This window comes from Coffea eugenioides, chromosome 9 (genome assembly GCF_003713205.1).
Source record: "Coffea eugenioides isolate CCC68of chromosome 9, Ceug_1.0, whole genome shotgun sequence".
Lineage (NCBI taxonomy): Eukaryota > Viridiplantae > Streptophyta > Magnoliopsida > Gentianales > Rubiaceae > Coffea > Coffea eugenioides.
Genome location: NC_040043.1, coordinates 8,052,494 through 8,070,829, shown reverse-complemented (window position 1 = coordinate 8,070,829; position 18,336 = coordinate 8,052,494). Strand labels below are relative to the sequence as shown.

The 18,336-nt window shown below is 34.3% G+C and overlaps 1 protein-coding gene across 2 annotated transcripts in view; it reads left to right on the top strand.

Annotated features, from left to right (window-relative positions):
- LOC113783026 (MADS-box protein SOC1-like) overlaps positions 1-18,336 on the top strand; it is a 76,157-nt gene that overhangs the window by 36,622 nt on the left and 21,199 nt on the right. The window contains exons 1-2 of one of the 2 annotated variants that reach the window (XM_027329036.1): positions 10,043-10,170; positions 10,349-10,579. The exons of the other annotated variant lie outside the window; for it this stretch is intronic. Of the exons in view, the coding sequence (XP_027184837.1) occupies positions 10,398-10,579 (182 nt within the window). The 5' untranslated portion in view covers positions 10,043-10,170; positions 10,349-10,397. Of the gene's footprint in view, positions 1-10,042; positions 10,171-10,348; positions 10,580-18,336 lie in introns of those variants that run through there. 2 annotated transcript variants of the gene reach the window in all.

The window sequence follows — 18,336 nt, the reverse complement described above, 5'->3', positions numbered from 1 at the left end:
TCACATCTCCATGGCTTCTGCACTTTTGTCGGATGTGAAGAAAATGTCAAATTGCTTTATAGAGTTCCTTGTGGAGATTGTATCTTCAAACTTCGCAATATAGAAAGTGAGGATGATGTTATAGACACGGCCTCTATTGGGAAACAAACTGGTGTGGTTGAGGTATACTTGGTGCAGGAATTTCACATTAGATTTATTGATAGTAAAGTGGGCAGCTCAAATGTGGATATTGGAGAGGCTGGTATATCAAACGAAGATTCTTTTTATGTTGACATCACGTTTGAGGAGTCTACCACATTTGAAGAAATCAATGTGCCAATTGAATTAATAGAGGAAGAAGATGGCTGTTGTGTTGAAGAAGATGCACAATCAGATTCTACAGAAAATGAAAACTTGGTCGATAATGATTATGACTTTAGGGATGATGAAGATGATGTCATTTTCAAAAAATCTGTTGTCGGTGCTGATAAAGAGCTTGAAAAAGCGAAGGAGATAACAGAAACAGTTGCTACTGAAGGCAAGAATGAATGCAGAAAAAATGAACAAAAAAAGCCGGTTGTTGGAGGAGCATTAGGCAGCAAAATAGGAATGATACAACTGGTGACTTCAAGTTATACGATGGAGAAAATATTGAAGTGCATGAAGAATCAGAGTCAATCAATTCTGAAGAGTTAAATAGCAATAGTGAAGCCTCGGATGAATATAATTCAAAGAGGAAAAAGCCAAGGTATGTGAGGTTTAGACCTGAGCATGATATGGTGGATCCAAAATTCTTTGTTGGGCTGTTATTTGATGATAAACAGATATTTAAACGAGCTATTGATTATTATGGAGGCAAATGGGGTAAACATTTTAGGTAGAATGCGGGCTAAATGCAATAGTGTAAATTGTGGCTGGTTCATTTATGCTTCAAAAAGGTTGATAGTGATGCTTTTATTATTAGAACCATGGGACCATCTTGCAATTGTGGTAGGTGACAGGTTGTCGATGCCTGTGCAATAATAATAATGATAATCCTAGTTGCCAGTAAAAGCAGTTTCAAGTCAATTCTAGTACTGGAGTAAGGACTCTGGATGTGCAATGGGTTATTAGATTTACCCTGACTCCGAAGAGTTTGCTAAATCCGATATACCAGAATTTATTCACGAGAACTTGTTAATTTATATATAGGGAAAGTAGGGTCGTATCCTCAGGGATTGGAGATATTTGTCTCTTTTGAAATTCAAATTGACAATGGGGGATTTTTTGAAAATTGACAATAAGCTAACTAATCAAATATTACAATTAAATAAAAATTAAATAGCAAACTGTAAAACTCAAATTGTATTGGACAGCTCTAGTCAAGAAATAACTTTAGCAATGGTTCACCTAATTGATCATCGATGCAAAGATAATTCCAATTATTAATTAATAAATAAGTTATAACTGTCAAACAAACGATGATAGTCAACTCCTTCTTACTATGTCGATGACTGAGGTACGCCCGTCAATCACTACTCTAATCGAGAAATAATCTTAGGTACACCCATAAGATTTAATTCCCCAATTACCTTACGTATTAGAGGAGCCCTATTCTAACCAAATAACACACTACCAGGATTATTTTAGATTAGTCTGCGTATTCCCCTGACACAAACCGAATCATGTCAATTGCCACTATTTTAAAGCAATTAAACAATTACGGATTTAACGTTCTAATTGACATTTAGGTTGCTAAATTAATTCAACGTCCGAGCCCAGAATACTCAATTAATAAAACAACCATAAGCACTACAATCAGAGAATATGCAAATACCAGTAAATAAGAGGAATAAATAAAATTAATTTGATCTCACAATTTTTAGATGAACCAAAGCCTCCATTATTCCTTGACTAGAAAAAGAAATTTAGTTTATCTCTGTGGAGAAAATCCCACGCAAAATCATAGAAACAATTGGCGCGTACATTGTCTTCAAATTGAGATGATTGAATCCGATGGAATAAGAACAAGGAAAAACTACCAAGTCCAAAGAATGACAAATATTCCTCCTAATTGCCTGCGGCATACGATGGACTAATAGAAAAACAAGAGAAAACAAAAGACTGGCCAAAAAGGCTGAGCGGTCGATCTTCGCTATTGCGGCCGACCCCGCCAAGGTAATAAGATACCTAATGACTATTAATTAATAACCCATTCGACTTCTCACTTGGACAACTGAAACTAGAATTCTAATTGAAAAAGGTAACTCCAAGAATAATGTCAATTGTTTTCTAAATAAAATATCTAAGAAAATATGGTAATTTCCTAATCTTCCGCCAATAATCCACATAGACTCCATCTTGAATTGAAAAACTCTTGAAAAATAACCTCTTTTATCACTTTTTGCTCCACCTTCCTACAATTAGCACCAAATACCAAATATAAGTAGAATCCACTAATTAACGAAATATTTGGTACAATAAAAGAGGGAAATAACCATAAAATTAATGACAAAAATGCAACCTATCAGTAGGACTTTTCACCACAAGTGTGCCAATTCGGGTTTCCTAAGTAGACACTATATGGACTTTCTTAGATTAAACAAGAGGGTGAGTGTCACAGAATTTAAGGAGAAGGTGCACTTAGAGCTAAATGTGAACATCACAAGAGACCAAGTGAGTAAGACCTTTATGAAGGCCAAGCTTTTGATCTATGGCAGTTACAAACAACAATACATAAAGCTGTGGGACTACTGCGAAGAGCTGCTAGCTTGCAATCCTGGCTCAACAGTGCACATGGAGACAATGGTTGATGATATAAGTGGTAAGGAAAGATTTCAAATGATATACATATGCTTTGAAGCATTGAAAAAAGGCTTCAGGGCCGGTTGTCGACAATTGATTGGTGTAGATGGTTGCCACTTGAGGGGTCCAGATCCGAGAGTATTGTTAACTGCTATTGGGATTGATACCAACGACTAAATCTACCCCATTGCATACACAGTAGTGGAAATTGAGAATAAGAGCTCATGGAAGTGGTTCATGGAGTTGTTGAAATATGACTTGTGCATTCATGAACAAAAAACATGGACCTTCTTCAGTGATAGACAAAAGGTATTTACAATCTTGTTGTTTTTTGGGTTACCTAGGCTGCCATTAATGAAAATATAACATGTCTTTTTTAAAAAAGAAAATTGATGGTTACACCCCTTCCAGGGATTGGGGTCTGCCATTCATGAAGTCACTCCGGGTGTGAAGCATCGCCATTGTGTGAGGCATCTACACAATAATATGAAGAAGTCGTATCTAGGTGAATCAATAAAAGTAAGATTTTGGGCTTGTGCAAGATCATCATACATGCACAAATTTGAGAGTGAGATGGATGCTTTAAAAGAGTATGACCACAATGCTCATAAGTGGCTGGTGGACAATACAAACCCAACACAATGGTCAAGATCACATTTTAGAGAAACAACTAAGTGTGATATCCTACTGAATAACCTTTGTTAGAGTTTCAATTCTGTGATCTTGGAAGCTAGAGAGAAACCAATCCTAGGTATGGTGGAGACCATTAGAGTTTACCTCATGGATAGGATGCGGATAAAAAGAGAATGGATGAAGAAGAGAACTGATGTAATATGTCCAAAGATTCAAAAAAAAAGCTTGAAAAGACCAAAATTGAGGCTGCTACCAATATTGCTAGACACTCAGACAACAAGAGATTCGAAGTGCAGCATATCTATGGTGGAACCTATGTTGTTGATCTCGATAGACGCACATGCACGTGTAGAAAGTGGGAGCTCATGGGATTACCCTATTGCCATGCAGTTTGTTGCATTCCAATAATAAATGGCACACCAGAGGACTACGTGCACAACTGCTACTCGAGAGAGACATATTTGGCTGCGTACGAGCCAGCAATTGCTCCATTACCGAGACCTAATGCTTGGAGGGATTCTGGTAAGATCCCGATCCTACCACCCAAGAAGTTGAGACTTCCTGATAGGCCAAAAAAAGTAAGAAGGAGGGAACCAGATGAACCTCGAAAAAGTAGTAATGGAGTGACTAAGCTGTCAAGAGTGGGAATTACTAAACTAAGCTGCTCAAAATGTCATAAAAAAGGACATACAATAAGGAAATGTCCATTGGTTATACCAACCGAGCATTTAGTTTGCCATGGCACTAGAAGGGGGCCTTCTCTCAACAGTAACAAATGTAGCAAATGTCAAGGGTATGGTCACAATCGAAGAACATGTCCAACTAGTCATCCCAAGAGCCACTTTGATGTTGTAGGGACTGACTTAGACCATAGCCAGGTTGGTATACGTCCTCTTCTACATATTTTTCAACACTACTATTCTGCCAAAATTCATATAACCTTTGCTGTTTTCTCTAACTTTTAAATTTTTTCCATATCAACAAGTACAACCAAGGGGTGAACAACCTGTTGCTGGAGAACAACAACCTGGTGAAGGCTGTCAAGTGAACACACAAGCTGCTGTTCATAAAGAAAATGGTTAATTAATTTGAGGACATATGGCTAGTCATAATTGAGTTATATTTCATTTAATTTAAGGACATACTTAACTTAAATTCAATAGTTTTTTCATTTCTTACTTTGTAGTTTCAAGTGCACAACAACAACTAGTACTTTCCACTGAATTTGCTGAACGAAAGAAGAAAATCAAATGCTACTTCTGTCGAGCTCCAGGGCATAACAAAAAGACATGTCCTTCTATACAAGCACAAGGTTGGAGAATAAGGAAGGCGAAAATAGATGCTTATGGTCCGTATGTTGAATCAGTTGGGAAAAAGCGAAGAACCAAGCAAAAAGTAGGTTTTTTAGCATCGAAATGAACTTAACATTTGCTCCGTAAGTCATTCCATTGACCAATACTTGTTGATCATATGCAGGCTCATAGACTTATAGATGAACCGGATGATGCCAATGATCCGGGAATAACACAACTTGACTAGCCATGGATTTGCGATGAAGAAGCTCTACTTAGTGATAAGAGTTTATTTTACGTATTTTTAAGTGCATTTTATTAGTTAATTTTGAGTTGATTATTTAGTTTTATAAATAAAATAAAGAGGTTTTTGGTAAAATTATATATTTTTGGTAAAAGTGGATAATATTGCATTTCTATTGATTTTAATGGTAAAAAACTTCATTTTTATGCAGGAATGATGATTCAATCACAAAGGATGTCAAATGAGGTAAAAAAATAGAGATTTGGTGATGAATTCAAGTGGCAACAAGAAGAATGAAGTGAAAAACGTTCAAGTGAGAAATGCAATACAATCAGTTTTGACACTCTTCAGTATTTTGACCATATCTGGGAGCTACACTTATCGGATTGAGGTGATCTTTATACCATTTTAAAGCTAAGAAAGAGACCTACAATTCGTATGAAGACATCGAAATCCATTTCTGCCATCTTCATGGCAAAACGTTGGAATACAGAAGCTGCATTCTGTGGTCGGAAGTTAAAACAGAGGTTTGAACAGTGACAGTATTTCGATCATATCTCAGGCTACAAATGCTCCGATTTGGATGATTCTTGAAGCATTGGAAAGCTAACTCAAAGGGCTACAACTTTTGTGTTTTGCACAAAAGCTAGTTTGGCCTTTATCATGAGAAAATCGCAGTTGAAATAAGGCTAGAGTGAAAACGCGAGTAGACAAAACGCGAGTTTATACCGCGTTTTGTGTAGGCGCGTTTTATAGCCGAAATTCTGCAAATTTGACTCAGTCAATTCTCTTGTGTGCATACCACTTTCCAGCTATAAGATGCAAGGGAATTCGGTGCACATGCTTCTGCAATAAAAGAGAAGACCAAATGAGTGTGGACAAAAGGAAACATCATATCTTTGACTTCTTTTTTACAAAATCTGAGTGGAGGAAATTATGAAGTGAGAGGAATGGAATTTCTACCAACTTTTATGCAGAAATACAGGAGAGAAGCCTGGATGACCATACGTAGCTAGTTTTCCTTCTTGCAACAAGTTTTCTCTCTAGTTAAGAGTTCTTAGAGAAGCATTTAGAGTTTTCACTTGTAATCATATTGTGCAAGAACATAGCAGGAATTGGAGAGCTTCACCTTCAATTGGCTAAGCTTTCTTTTATCTTTCTTATACTTGTACTTTATGATGTTTTGCATTAATAAACTTGTGAATTTGATTGTTAAATCATTCATGAGTAGCTAAACTCCTTCATCTAGGGAGTAGATGAAACTTATGGCTAAATAATACTAATTGAATGTGATTTACACTTGTTATATCTTGAGTTAACTTGTCTACTTGTGTAGCTGTGATTTCTTGTTATTGATTGATCACCAATAGCATGTTTATAGTGTTATTATTCAATGAGAATTGGTAATAACAATTGAAACACATGAGTAGTGCTTGAGTTGTATGTTCATGAAAATAGAGATACACTTAGGTGGATTATTGAGCATTTCATGAAATAAAATGGAGTAGTAGTAGTATTTCACCATGAAAATAGGGAAATCTATATTGCTCTAAGCCATTTCATCATGAAAATGAGACTTGGTAATCTTGGAAATAAATCTCTGGTTAAGCAAGAATAATAGCAAGAAGTAAATCCATTCATTTGTGTAGTTTATGCCATAAGTGGAATCTACATTCCTAGAATCTTCATTAAGTGAAATTTCTCTATTTGCATTCAGCATTTGTTAAACTAGATTTGTATATCAGATTTGTAGATTACAGCATTAGACTTTCTCTGCTCAAAAATTAATTGTAAGTCTAAATAATAGAGAGAACAGGGGCTTAGTAATTGTTTAAATTGCTCCTCGTGGGATCGACCCGATACGCATCTTGTACTAAAATTGCGACCTGTATACTTGCAGTCCAACGGGTGTAAAATCGGAATTAAACTTGCATTGATAGTAAAAATCCCGTCACTTAGTTTCACTATTGCTGGACCTGTCTCTAAAAGGATAAAATTGTAACTAGCTACTGGCGGTTGTCCAAGATGATAGAGCATGACTGAATTTCGTGGTGCTGCTGTTCTTTGGGTCAACCCACATTTTGTATAGCTTTTGTTAACATGGTTAAACCCAGAATTGTGTTTAACTTTTGTTAAATTAAGTTACAATTGACTTCTTCAGTGAATGAGTACTTTTGTTACTGGCTGGAAATGTAGTTGACCACATGTATTCATGCTTTTAGTTTTATATATTGTGTATGTATTAAAATGGTAGTTTGGTTGGTAGGTGAGATTGTTCATTTTTAAGGTGAAACTTCGTCGAAATTTTTTTAAATTTTAACACAATATAATGTTATGATGTCCAACCTGGCCTTATATACCATATAAATTATCATGTCCAGGAACAAGAATAAACAAATGCATCTTTACAAACAAGAACATTACATTGTATACCAACTTGGCCTTACACAAGTTTGCACCTGCACAGCTTTCCAGCAACATGCCTAATCAGCTTAAACCTACTAAAGGCTATTTTTTCCAGCAATTATACTATTTTTAATGCAACATTTTGAGTCCCAGTTCCACGGGTTTTCTTCTTGCATTGTGAACCCATACTGCCATTAATAAGATGCAGCCTCTTACCAGTGCCAACATCAACATCTGGGCTTTTTTTTCAATTTTTGAATTTCTATCCTCATTTCCTTGTTGTCTCCTTCGGCTTTCCTTAGTTCCCTTAACAATTTAGATATTGTGATCTTTGTATACTCCGACAAGGGCGGATCGTACCATAAAAAAATTTGCAAGAATGAGATGTCTGCATTCAAAATTAATCCATCATTAGTAATAAAACTTAAATAAATACACCCCAACCATTATGAAAATTATTAAAATTTAAGCATTTGGCTGGTCTCATAACATCGTAATTTCTACATCTATGGAACCTTCTTGATGGATTTGCTGCAGTCCAAGAAGACACTATTCTGCAGGATTCTTGGCAATGGCACTTCACGATTTCCTCTCCATTGTAGTATTCAGCTTTTCCTCGACTAAATCCTCCAACATGTGAAATTCCATATGCCTCCTTCCTTGAAGATCGATTTGTAGCTGAGCTTGACAATCCCGCATCCAAATTTCTCTATCTGTTATGCACTTCAAAGGATGAACTTGAAGACATTTTAGTTGTAACCTTGAATTGGGAATAGGTGGAAGAACCCTAATTTCTTCCTGTATTCTCTCGCTACTCTTTTGCTCCCAATTTGATCCCAAAATGGTTGATATCTTACTTCCCATAGAAAATCGTATATTTTACTTCCAAAAAAGCCCCGCCTCGCCGTTGGTTTGGGTACAGAAACATATGTTTTGGGTGGCGACACCGTATAGGTCCTCAATTGGCACAAGAATTTTAGTTAAAGGACTTAATGCATGTGATAAAATGTTAAGGGACCAAATCGGCTTTAGTGCAATAGTTTGAGGACTAAATTGGTGATTAAGAGAGAATGATGGAAAAAAGGGAAAGAGAAGAAAGTGGCTTTTTTTAAACATTTTTAAACTTCATTTATTTGATATGTGAATTATGTGTCAAGTGAGGGTTAATATAGTCTTTTTATAATTATTAAGGGAGATAAGTGATATTTCAAAAACCTCAGGGGTGCCAAGTGATATTAAGAGAAACCTCAAGAGAGGTTTCTAATATTATCCCTTGTTTTTACCTACTTTCAATAATGTCATAATGGATCTATCTAGACTCTACTCCTTTATGAGGCAAAAGACTAATAATGTCTCTAGGGGGCTACCCTACTTTGCTTCTAGTTCCAATAATTCTATAGAAAATTTTAACACGTTTTCATGGGATCAGAGGCCATCCTAGTTGATTTTGTTCAGTTGGTTCTAATTATTGTAAATCTTAAATGCTTAGTGCAAATTAATACAACTTTGATTTAATGATGAATTATTAATTGTACGAGTTAACAAAATTCATGTTTATATCAAACTTTTATCATTTTATATCAAATGCTATATGATTCATAAAATTAGATGAACTGAGCAACAGTTCAACTAGAGAGTCCCGAATTTGTTTTAAAGCTGGTTGTCGCAAAAATTTTGGCACATTTTTGGCTGAACTGTACTTATTACCTAGCCCTAGTGCTCAATGAACAAAAAGACCCAGTAACCTGCTCCGTTTGGCCTTGAAGTAATTCATATACCAACAAAAATTACTACACCAACAAAGGAAAAAGAATAATCAGTAATCAATTTGTGAAAAGAGCAATTAACAAGAATTCGGTAAAAGGAAGTTAATATAAGAAGAGGGCCAAATGCCTCGAGATTTGCCAGAAAACTTACATAGGAAAATGCTAAAAATTTACCTTTGACTTATGAAGATCACAGGCAGCCTCGGGTCTTTGCTTTATCTGTCGATCCACGAATGTACAGCATGAAAACTTACATTCACTTTGATATGTACTGGTTCCCTCGGCATCTGTAACTAAAATAACTAAAATTGGATACCAAAATTATCTCAAATAATATTTCGCTTGCATCACAAACACATTTCCCAACCTACCTTTTTATATTCCCAACTACTTTTTATCTCACATACATCACATCACAAAAAGTGCTACAGTAATTATTCCAAAATAATATTTCAAATAATACACTATCCAAACAAACCAAATATTATCTCAAATAATATTTCACTTGCATCATAAACACATTTCTCAACTCACCTTTTTATATTCCCAACCACCTTTTTATCTCACATACATCACATCACAAAAAGTGCTACAGTAATTATTCCAAATAATATTTCAAATAATACCCTATCCAAACAAACCCTTGGTTCCCAAGAATTTCCACTTGCTGTTGTACAAATATTTTATTTTAACAAAAACGGTAAATTTTATGTTGTACAGTTATTATTCTCCATTGTTCCTTTTTTGGATGGGTCTATTTCGTCGTCCTTGTACCAAAAGAAGAAAAGGGATAAAGTTTTTGGACCTTGCTGGTCCTTTTTTAATCAATTATGTTTTGCATAGATTCTGTGGTTGAAATTGAGACTTAAGAGGGGGCCAGGGGGGGGGGGGGGGGGGGGGGGGGGGGGGGGTGTTAAAAAGAGACTATGGACTTTGCGGAATATCATTTCTCTGTACATCTTGCCTGAAAAATCTCTCTTTAGGGTTTCTACTAGTGTCTTACCTACCCAATTTTTTCCTGTTTTTCTCACCTACGATCTTGCAGATCCGAGGCTTTCCAGAAAAGGTTTTGTCTGATTTCCCATTTTTGGGATCAATCAATTCCATTCCCTCCTGTTTCTTTCTGTTTTTGGAAACTTTTTTTTTTGTTCATGGGGTTATATTAGATTTTTAATTCCTGATTAAATGTTTTTCTGGGTTGTTTGCACTTCGATTCTTTATGGAATCATTGATTTCCCTTTCAGGGTTGTTGGCGGATTTAATTTTGGACCTTTCTTATCTAAAATTTTAAGAATGGCGAGAGGGAAAACTCAGATTAAGAGGATAGAAGATGCAACAACTAGACAAGTGACATTCTCAAAGAGGAGAAAGGGACTTCTCAAGAAGGCCTATGAGCTATCAGTTCTTTGTGATGCGGAAGTTGCACTGATCATTTTCTCTCCCAGCGGGAAGCTTTATGAGTTCTCAAGTTCCAGGTACATTAACCATCAACATTTGCACATGATCTGCTCATATTCTCTATCTATCTCTCTTTTTCGTTATTAATTTTCCTCCCCTTCATCAAAATGGTGTCATCTTCATCAAATTTTATGTTCATTTTTGCAACGGATTGACCACTAATCATTCCAAGTATGTTCTCAAGCTTTTATCAGAGCTAAGGGATCCCTTATCTTGTTTTATATCCATACCTATGAAACCCAACTTTTACCAATAAGTGCAGTTTCTAGTGAGTTTGAGTAAAGGCATTTTCCCCCTCTTAGCATCCTACTTTGCTCCTTTAACGGGATTTAGATATTATTTGGTCCAGAGGCGGAAACACTAGATCCTTAAAAGCTCGCAAAAATTAGATCGACAAGATACAAACAATCTGAGGAAGAGTGGGAGAAACAAATGCATCAATAGTTGTAATTCTGCAGCACTTCTTTTTTTTTTCTTGATGATTTTATCTGTCAAGTTGTCAACTTAAAGAAAATAAAAATCAGTAGCATGAGATATTCTCCTAGAGCAAAACTTATGAGACACAGCATTTGTCTCCTAGAGCAAAACAACCCGTAGCTTTTCGTGGTAGCTCTTGAAGTGCTTTATTTAAATAGACTATAAGGGGTTGTACTGTCATACTTGTCTTTCTACAACCAAAATAAAAGGTTTAGTCTATCTGTAACACAAGCGGAAATGGTACCATGTCTCTAATGAAGCGAGAAGGTGTTGTGCTTTTGTACTGGTTCTTTGAAAATGTCCAACCCCACCAGCCTATATGCATTATTACCATGAGGATCTCATTTCCTAAAAGTTAGCTTTATCTCTTTTCTTCAAGTTAATTAAGGGTTTGTCTCCTAGTGTTTATAATCAAGTAGACACATGATTAGCCTGCAAATGCTGGCATATTAATCAGCGTACAAGAAAGAAGATTTTTTTAATTTTGGCTACAGCAAAGATGATTATTAACATTACTATACTGAAGCATTTCAAAGGGATCAGTCAACATAATCTGAGGGCAAGGGATATATGACCATAGACCAAGTTATATATGTTGGTTAGAAGGAAACTAATAATTATAGTCAACCGTGGTGATGTGTTATTGAACCCTGAAATATTAACTTAACACGATTCAAATGCATGAGCTTCCTCTTTCATAAAACTACAAAAGGACGCCAAATCTCCTCTTTCATAAAACTACAAAAAGGACGCCAAATCTCCAGCAATTCTAAGTTTCCATCTTAGCTACTATAAGAGTAGAACAAATAGGTGATTATTTCTTATTTAGCTTCCTCGTTGAAACAATGCGAATAGTGTACTTTGATCTCAAGGAGGCCAACAACAAAATAAATCCTCTTAAACTACCTATATTGGATGTAGGGATAGTAATCTTCTCACATTTTGGCTTCTTTGACTTCATTTCTAATGACATTGTAGATTCTCAAACAAAACAAGAATAGTATGCAGATTTCATCACACTATGAGCAACCATAAATAGTAGTGCTTCGAAGCAAAAGGGACAAGAAAATGGAGCAAAAAGTTACTGTAGGCCAAAGAGCTAAGGAAACATGTATATTAACTGAAGATTGAGCCATCATCGAGGATTTTAGAGAGTATAGTAGATGCCAATACGATAACCAAATTATAATACCTTATTTATTTCTTACAACCAAACTTTGTAGTCATGCCTCGGGATCTCTGGGGCAAAGTGTTGAAAGGTACCAGATTGTGGAATCTAAGAGTTGCAGGTTCTTATAACTAATTTGTCTAAATATATATTTATTAGCACTACATACAACTAATTGTTGCATGTTTAACTAGTCAAAGTTGAAATATGTTCATTAACCTCTAGTATTACAAATACGTGGTAGTGGATATTTAATTTCAAATATCCATGAATCCTGAAATACATCACCAATGGTGATCTTCACTTCTAAATAGTAGCGCACTATTTCTTAAATTTTTGAGGTCATTTCTCAATTTTAACCTAGTGCAGTTAAGTCCCAAAAAACAACTCATTTCAGCATTATACGTTTTTAGGTTGAAACTACCAATAAAAAGGTATATGTATGACAAGATTTTGTCCATGAATATGAAGTTATCCAGCATCACTTGAGAGACAAATAGGGATACTGTGCAGCATTAATGGTGAAAACAAGGGTTCTTTCAACGCGGAAGACAATCTATTAATTTAGACATCTATGGAAATAATTGGCTTATTCTATCTTCTTTTTGTGTCGTAAAGGTTACATCACATATGCACATTATGAAACTTTTATCTTTTAGCTTTCAAATTTGGCCATCCTATTGTAAGCTTAGCATTGGCTCGTTTGAAGCACATGGTGGAATGATGAGACTCCTCCGAACTTTCATGAATTTTAGAGAATGCATTCTTGTTATTAGATTCACGGTTTAGAGCAATACGTTGCATCTTAGAATGTCCAAGTAGGATAGTAATACTCATATTTTGAAGCTTTGCTTTCCTAAATTCTTAAACTAACATGTCATGCTAAACTTTTAAGTTCCAATGAGATGTATACTTTTAGTGTAGACGATATGCCAGTATCATTTGATGTAATTGAGGATCCAAGACTTTTCTATAATTAGTAGCCATTGGCTTAATTTTCTCTACAAGAGGGACGTATTTCATGGTTTAATTATCTGTGTTGGTACAAATTTCACTTGGGTTGCCTCACTCTCATCTTTAAGAAGGAAATAACGGTTATTTTATTGCTAAAAGACTAACTTGTTGAAAGAAACTTTTTGAAGGACACAATTTGACAAATATTTAACCTTTCAGAAGGGAAATGGCTGGAAGTTAGAGGCATTAATGAACCGCAAACCCTATTTTGAATCAAGAAAAAAGGTATTAATCACTAAGTCAAATTTGGTTCCCCAATATTGCTCCAATCCAGTTTTTGAATTTTTATATATGATGAATTTGGGCATCCTTCATATTGGAATAAATATTGAGTACTCGACTACGTAGGGAGTGTTTTTTGAAATTTCTATAAGTTCTGAAGATTTAAAGATTTCTCATTGACTCAGAGTTTAAAGCAATTTGATGTAAATTATATATACCAACAGTTATTTGGAATCCCTTTTTTTTTTCAAACTTGAAGTCCATACCAACAGCAATTTGGACATGGAATTCCTCAGTAAAATATTAGGTCAGCATGATGGTCATGCGTTAAGGACTAGTGCCTCTCTATGCTATAGTACAAGAGTTGGGATACTTTGAGCTAAGTATCCTTTTAGGAAGTGTCCAGTCTCTTCCAATAATAGAATTTTTAGTTGTTTTACACTATAACTTTACACAACATGGAAATACCTCACCCATAAAACAACACACAGAAATACCTCATTCATATATCTGCATAATGTGGATGACCTTTATCTCACGAAACTTTGAGTTACTATTGCCGACTTGAGGGCGTAGGAAAGAAAAGAACACAAAAGAAGGAAAAAAAGGGGAAGAAAAGGGAAAGAATTACTTGTTTTCGTATATTGTTTGGGCGTAGTAGAGGATAAAGGCAAAGAGCAAAATTATTAATACATGTAATTCGAACATTTACTCTCAAATTTAAACTTATTGGGTCTTGTACTGATGATAAATGTGACAATTTCTGGATTTTGAACTAATGGCCTCTTCTCACTTTTTTTTCTCATTTCTCTTTACTTTTATGACAAGTTTGGGTAAATAACCTCATCCATCCTTCAAGTTTATCTCATGACTCTATTTTGTCTCTCTAGTTTAAATAGAACCTATTTTTGTTCTTCAAATTACATATTGAGTTTTGAAACGTGCCTAAGTAAATAGATACCAATCAACTAGATCTCCAAGGGCATAGATAAAAAATTATAAAAGCCTAAACGTATGCCCTTAATTTGATCACAACAAACTAAGTAAATAAGAGGGAAAGGCACTTGCCATCTATCGCATTACCAGGACAAAATTTGACAATAAACTTCATTTTTTCTAAGTTTGTATATATATGTGTGTGCGCACGCGCGCATACTCACATTTACATGCACACACACATATATATATGTATGTATATGTAAAGAGAGAGAGTCATATCAAATGGCAAGAGCAAGAGATCAGATGGAGAGGGAAGATAGGTGAAATTACTTGCAAATATGGTTTTAAGCTTTTCAATTGACTTGAGGGTAATGATTGAGGCTCTCATCAGATTTATCAGTCTTCTGGTCTATTTCAGTGTACCTGCCAATCATTGAACCTATGTACTCTCTCTTTTTCTCTCTCACTATTGAGTCTATAACTTAACTCTGGTCATTTGCTCCTTCTTCTTCTTCTTTTTATTCTTCTTCTTCTTCTTTTTCTTCTTCTCTCTCTCTCTCTCTCTCTCTCAACATTATTTAGCAAAAATAAAGTTGGTTATCAAAGTTTGCCCTAATAATGCAAGAGGTGGCTGGATTCTTTCCCTCCCATTTACTTGGTCTATTGTGGTCAATTTACGGTTCCAAATCTAGACGTCTAACTTTTTCCATATGTTGCCCATGGAGAACTCGTGTGTTTCTTCCGTGATTATCGTCCATTACATCAATTTGGACGGAGTGTTTTCTACGGACCTTTTGAAACTTAATTCATAAGGCAAAGAACATAATAGGCTGTTTATAAACTTGAGCGATGAAATAAGATGATGAGTTAATAGTGAGGGATAAACAAAATCATTTACCCTAGAAAGTTTTCTTTAAGGTTTAACCATTCTCTCTCTCTCCCTCTCTCTCTCTCCTTTTGGTTATATACATAGATATATTTTTTTCTTTTGTTTTCTCTTCTCTCCATCTCATATCATCCCAAACGAATGTAATGACTTTGAGAGACGTATATCTTGCAACGGCATATTGAGAGTTGAGATGACTGGATTCTACATTATGGGCCAATCTACATATTGTCAATGGGCACAAATGCCCCTACTGGGCTAAAAAATGAATAATAAATATGATATTTTCAAAAAAGTTTGTTTTACATTAGTAATTTGTTGATGTGTTGTAACTGATCATAGAAAGCTATTAAATTTTAGAACAATTTATCTTTTTTCTTTTAACTAATTTGCAGAAGGTCAATATGTATATGTGTTTATTGATAAGAACTTTTAATAAAATAACATGTATAAGCCGTATGTTTAATAACCACAAGAACTAAAACCATTGTTTTGAGGGGTTATAAGGTAAGAAAAAACTTTAGTAATTTAATGAGTTCATTAGACACTAGTGAATTCCTTTTATTTGTGCCCTTTTAGTGAATTTTTCTAACTCCGCCATTGTAAATATGGGGTGCTTGTCTTTGCTTTATAGGTTTCAACTACTCGCTTGGTCTTAATGAAAAAATCTACTGCCAAATGTCAACCTAAGGGCTCAAATATAGGACATATTAGCCTTATTTGTGAGATACTAGAGGTACCTGAATTGTGCGAAGCACAGCTTGGGCCCCCTAGGAATTAGTCGAACATATAACATCAAATTATTTTGGCACATGATGAATGAATAGAAATATAGAAGAAAAATTGAGCATCAAAACCATTAAAATTGACAAATGTTATTTGAACTCTCATTTTTATTAATCACACTTTTATTATTATTTTTATCATATAGTTTTTATTTATTGTAGGAACACAATTAACAAAATATGGAGTATAAACAAAATTTCCCTCAAAATTTGTTGTGAAGAGAAATTCCATCTATAAAGTCAACCCCCTATTTATTGTGATTTGAATAAAGATTTTTGAACCACTATTATGATGATACCCAAAAAAGAGAGAGAATTAATACACTATAAGTGCATTGATGTATTAATAGTAGTATAGTTTTAGTTGTAGCTAATCCAAAAGCAGTCATAATGCTTCCAGTACTTAATAATGAGAAAAAGTTTAGAAAGCCACTAAGACATGGCACAAGTTTCAACATCAATATCGCTTACTATAAACATTCACATTTTTCTTTCTTTTGATAGAAGAAGTTAGTTCATCTATTTAAATCCCGCCTAAAGGTAACAACATTATCTTGCAGCTCTAGAATATAAATAGCAAGGTTAGATAAAAATATGAATTGTTACATTTCCAAATCTACATATACAAATTAGAACTAAACCATTTTTTTATTGCAAAAACATCTTCCTAATCAAAATTGAATTTTCCAACAATTTTTTGTCAAGTCACACTCTAGGCTGAAAGCCTCAATTGTGACTTCCATCACCAACTACAATCCTTGTATGTACAAAAATTAACAAACACTAATTGGAAAAACAAAAAATAAAAAACAAACAAATTAGCAAACAATCCTTATATCACCAACTATAGCACTTGACTAATTAAAAAAAATAAAAATTAACATTAGTTTAAATATATACAAAATCTTGTTGGATCCTTTAATTAAATTGAATAGACCATAAAGTAATTACAAAAGAGGGTGGGGGAAAGAAAGAAAAAGAGAAAAACAGAGGTAGAGGAACGCCTAGCTAGATTTATCTTGGTGGAAGCATCACATGATATATCTTTTCTCCTAAAAAAATACATAAAATTGTAGATAATTACAAAATTTAACCAAAAAACAAAGAAAAGGAAAAAATGTCAAGTAAGAAATCAAATCCTAGGAGAAGAAAAGAAAAGGATGAATTTTTGTTTTATTCTTCATAGAAAATGATCATTGGTATAAAATGCATTCCAAGATCTTTTTACATATTTTAACATTTCACCTTTTATCCATGAAGAAATACCAAATAACAACGTCATCCTATAAATTTAACAAACAAATGCCAGTTGGCTATAACATTGTGACTGAAGAATAGAGCAAACATGAGAGAATAGAGATGAAGAAAAAAAAAAGAAAGAAATGAAAATGTAAAATAGGATAAAAAAAAAAAAGACTTCTCTTTGCTAAGTAGCTAATCATCTCGACGGAAAAAAAAAAAAGAACATAGCAACAATCTTAGTTAGATTAGTTTTAAAAAATAAAAAATAAAAAAGGTGAAGGATGACAACAGTTGCTGCAAGAAGAAGAAGAAGAGATAGAGTTGATTTTCTAAAGGAGAAAAAATATTTTAATCCTTTTGGCCCAATTGAATCAAAAAAGGGAAGGAAAATTTAGCTAAAATGGCCAAGATTCCACTTGTCAAAAATATATGCAATACATGTGTCAAAAGGATGGACTGCTACAGTAACTTGGCTTTCTTCTTATATATATAAGAAGAGATAAGATAGATTTACATTTGAGGGAGACGACAAGAAGTAAGTTTCTTGAGAAAAGTTCATAGATCTCTCGGAGAATTGATAAACAAGAAAATAAACAAAACCTAGGGATGAAAAAATCTAGTTCAAAGTCTCTAGATACATCAGAGAACTGACACAGTATCAGGAACCAGGATGAGAAACGTTATTTTAAAATTATTCCGTGAATAATAGTGCGTTGATAAATTTAATTGCACTAGTGTGATTTTTAACTCATTTGGCTCCTTCTATTATTAGCATATTTCTTGTTACTAGTTGTCCAGTTAAACGACAGCAGAAAGTAGAAGAAGAATGAGTTTCCATGCTTAAGAACATGTTAATTTTTAAGTGCATGGTTGTACCTTTACTTTTCATATAAATAGAATTTGCAAGTTGAAATCCTCTATTCAGATTTTTTTTTTGTTAAAATATTATTTTTATTGAAATCCTCTATTCAGATGGTGAAGGATACTCTCAATTTAAACTAAATGACAGACTAGATTTGATTCACCTCCCCTATTTAGTTG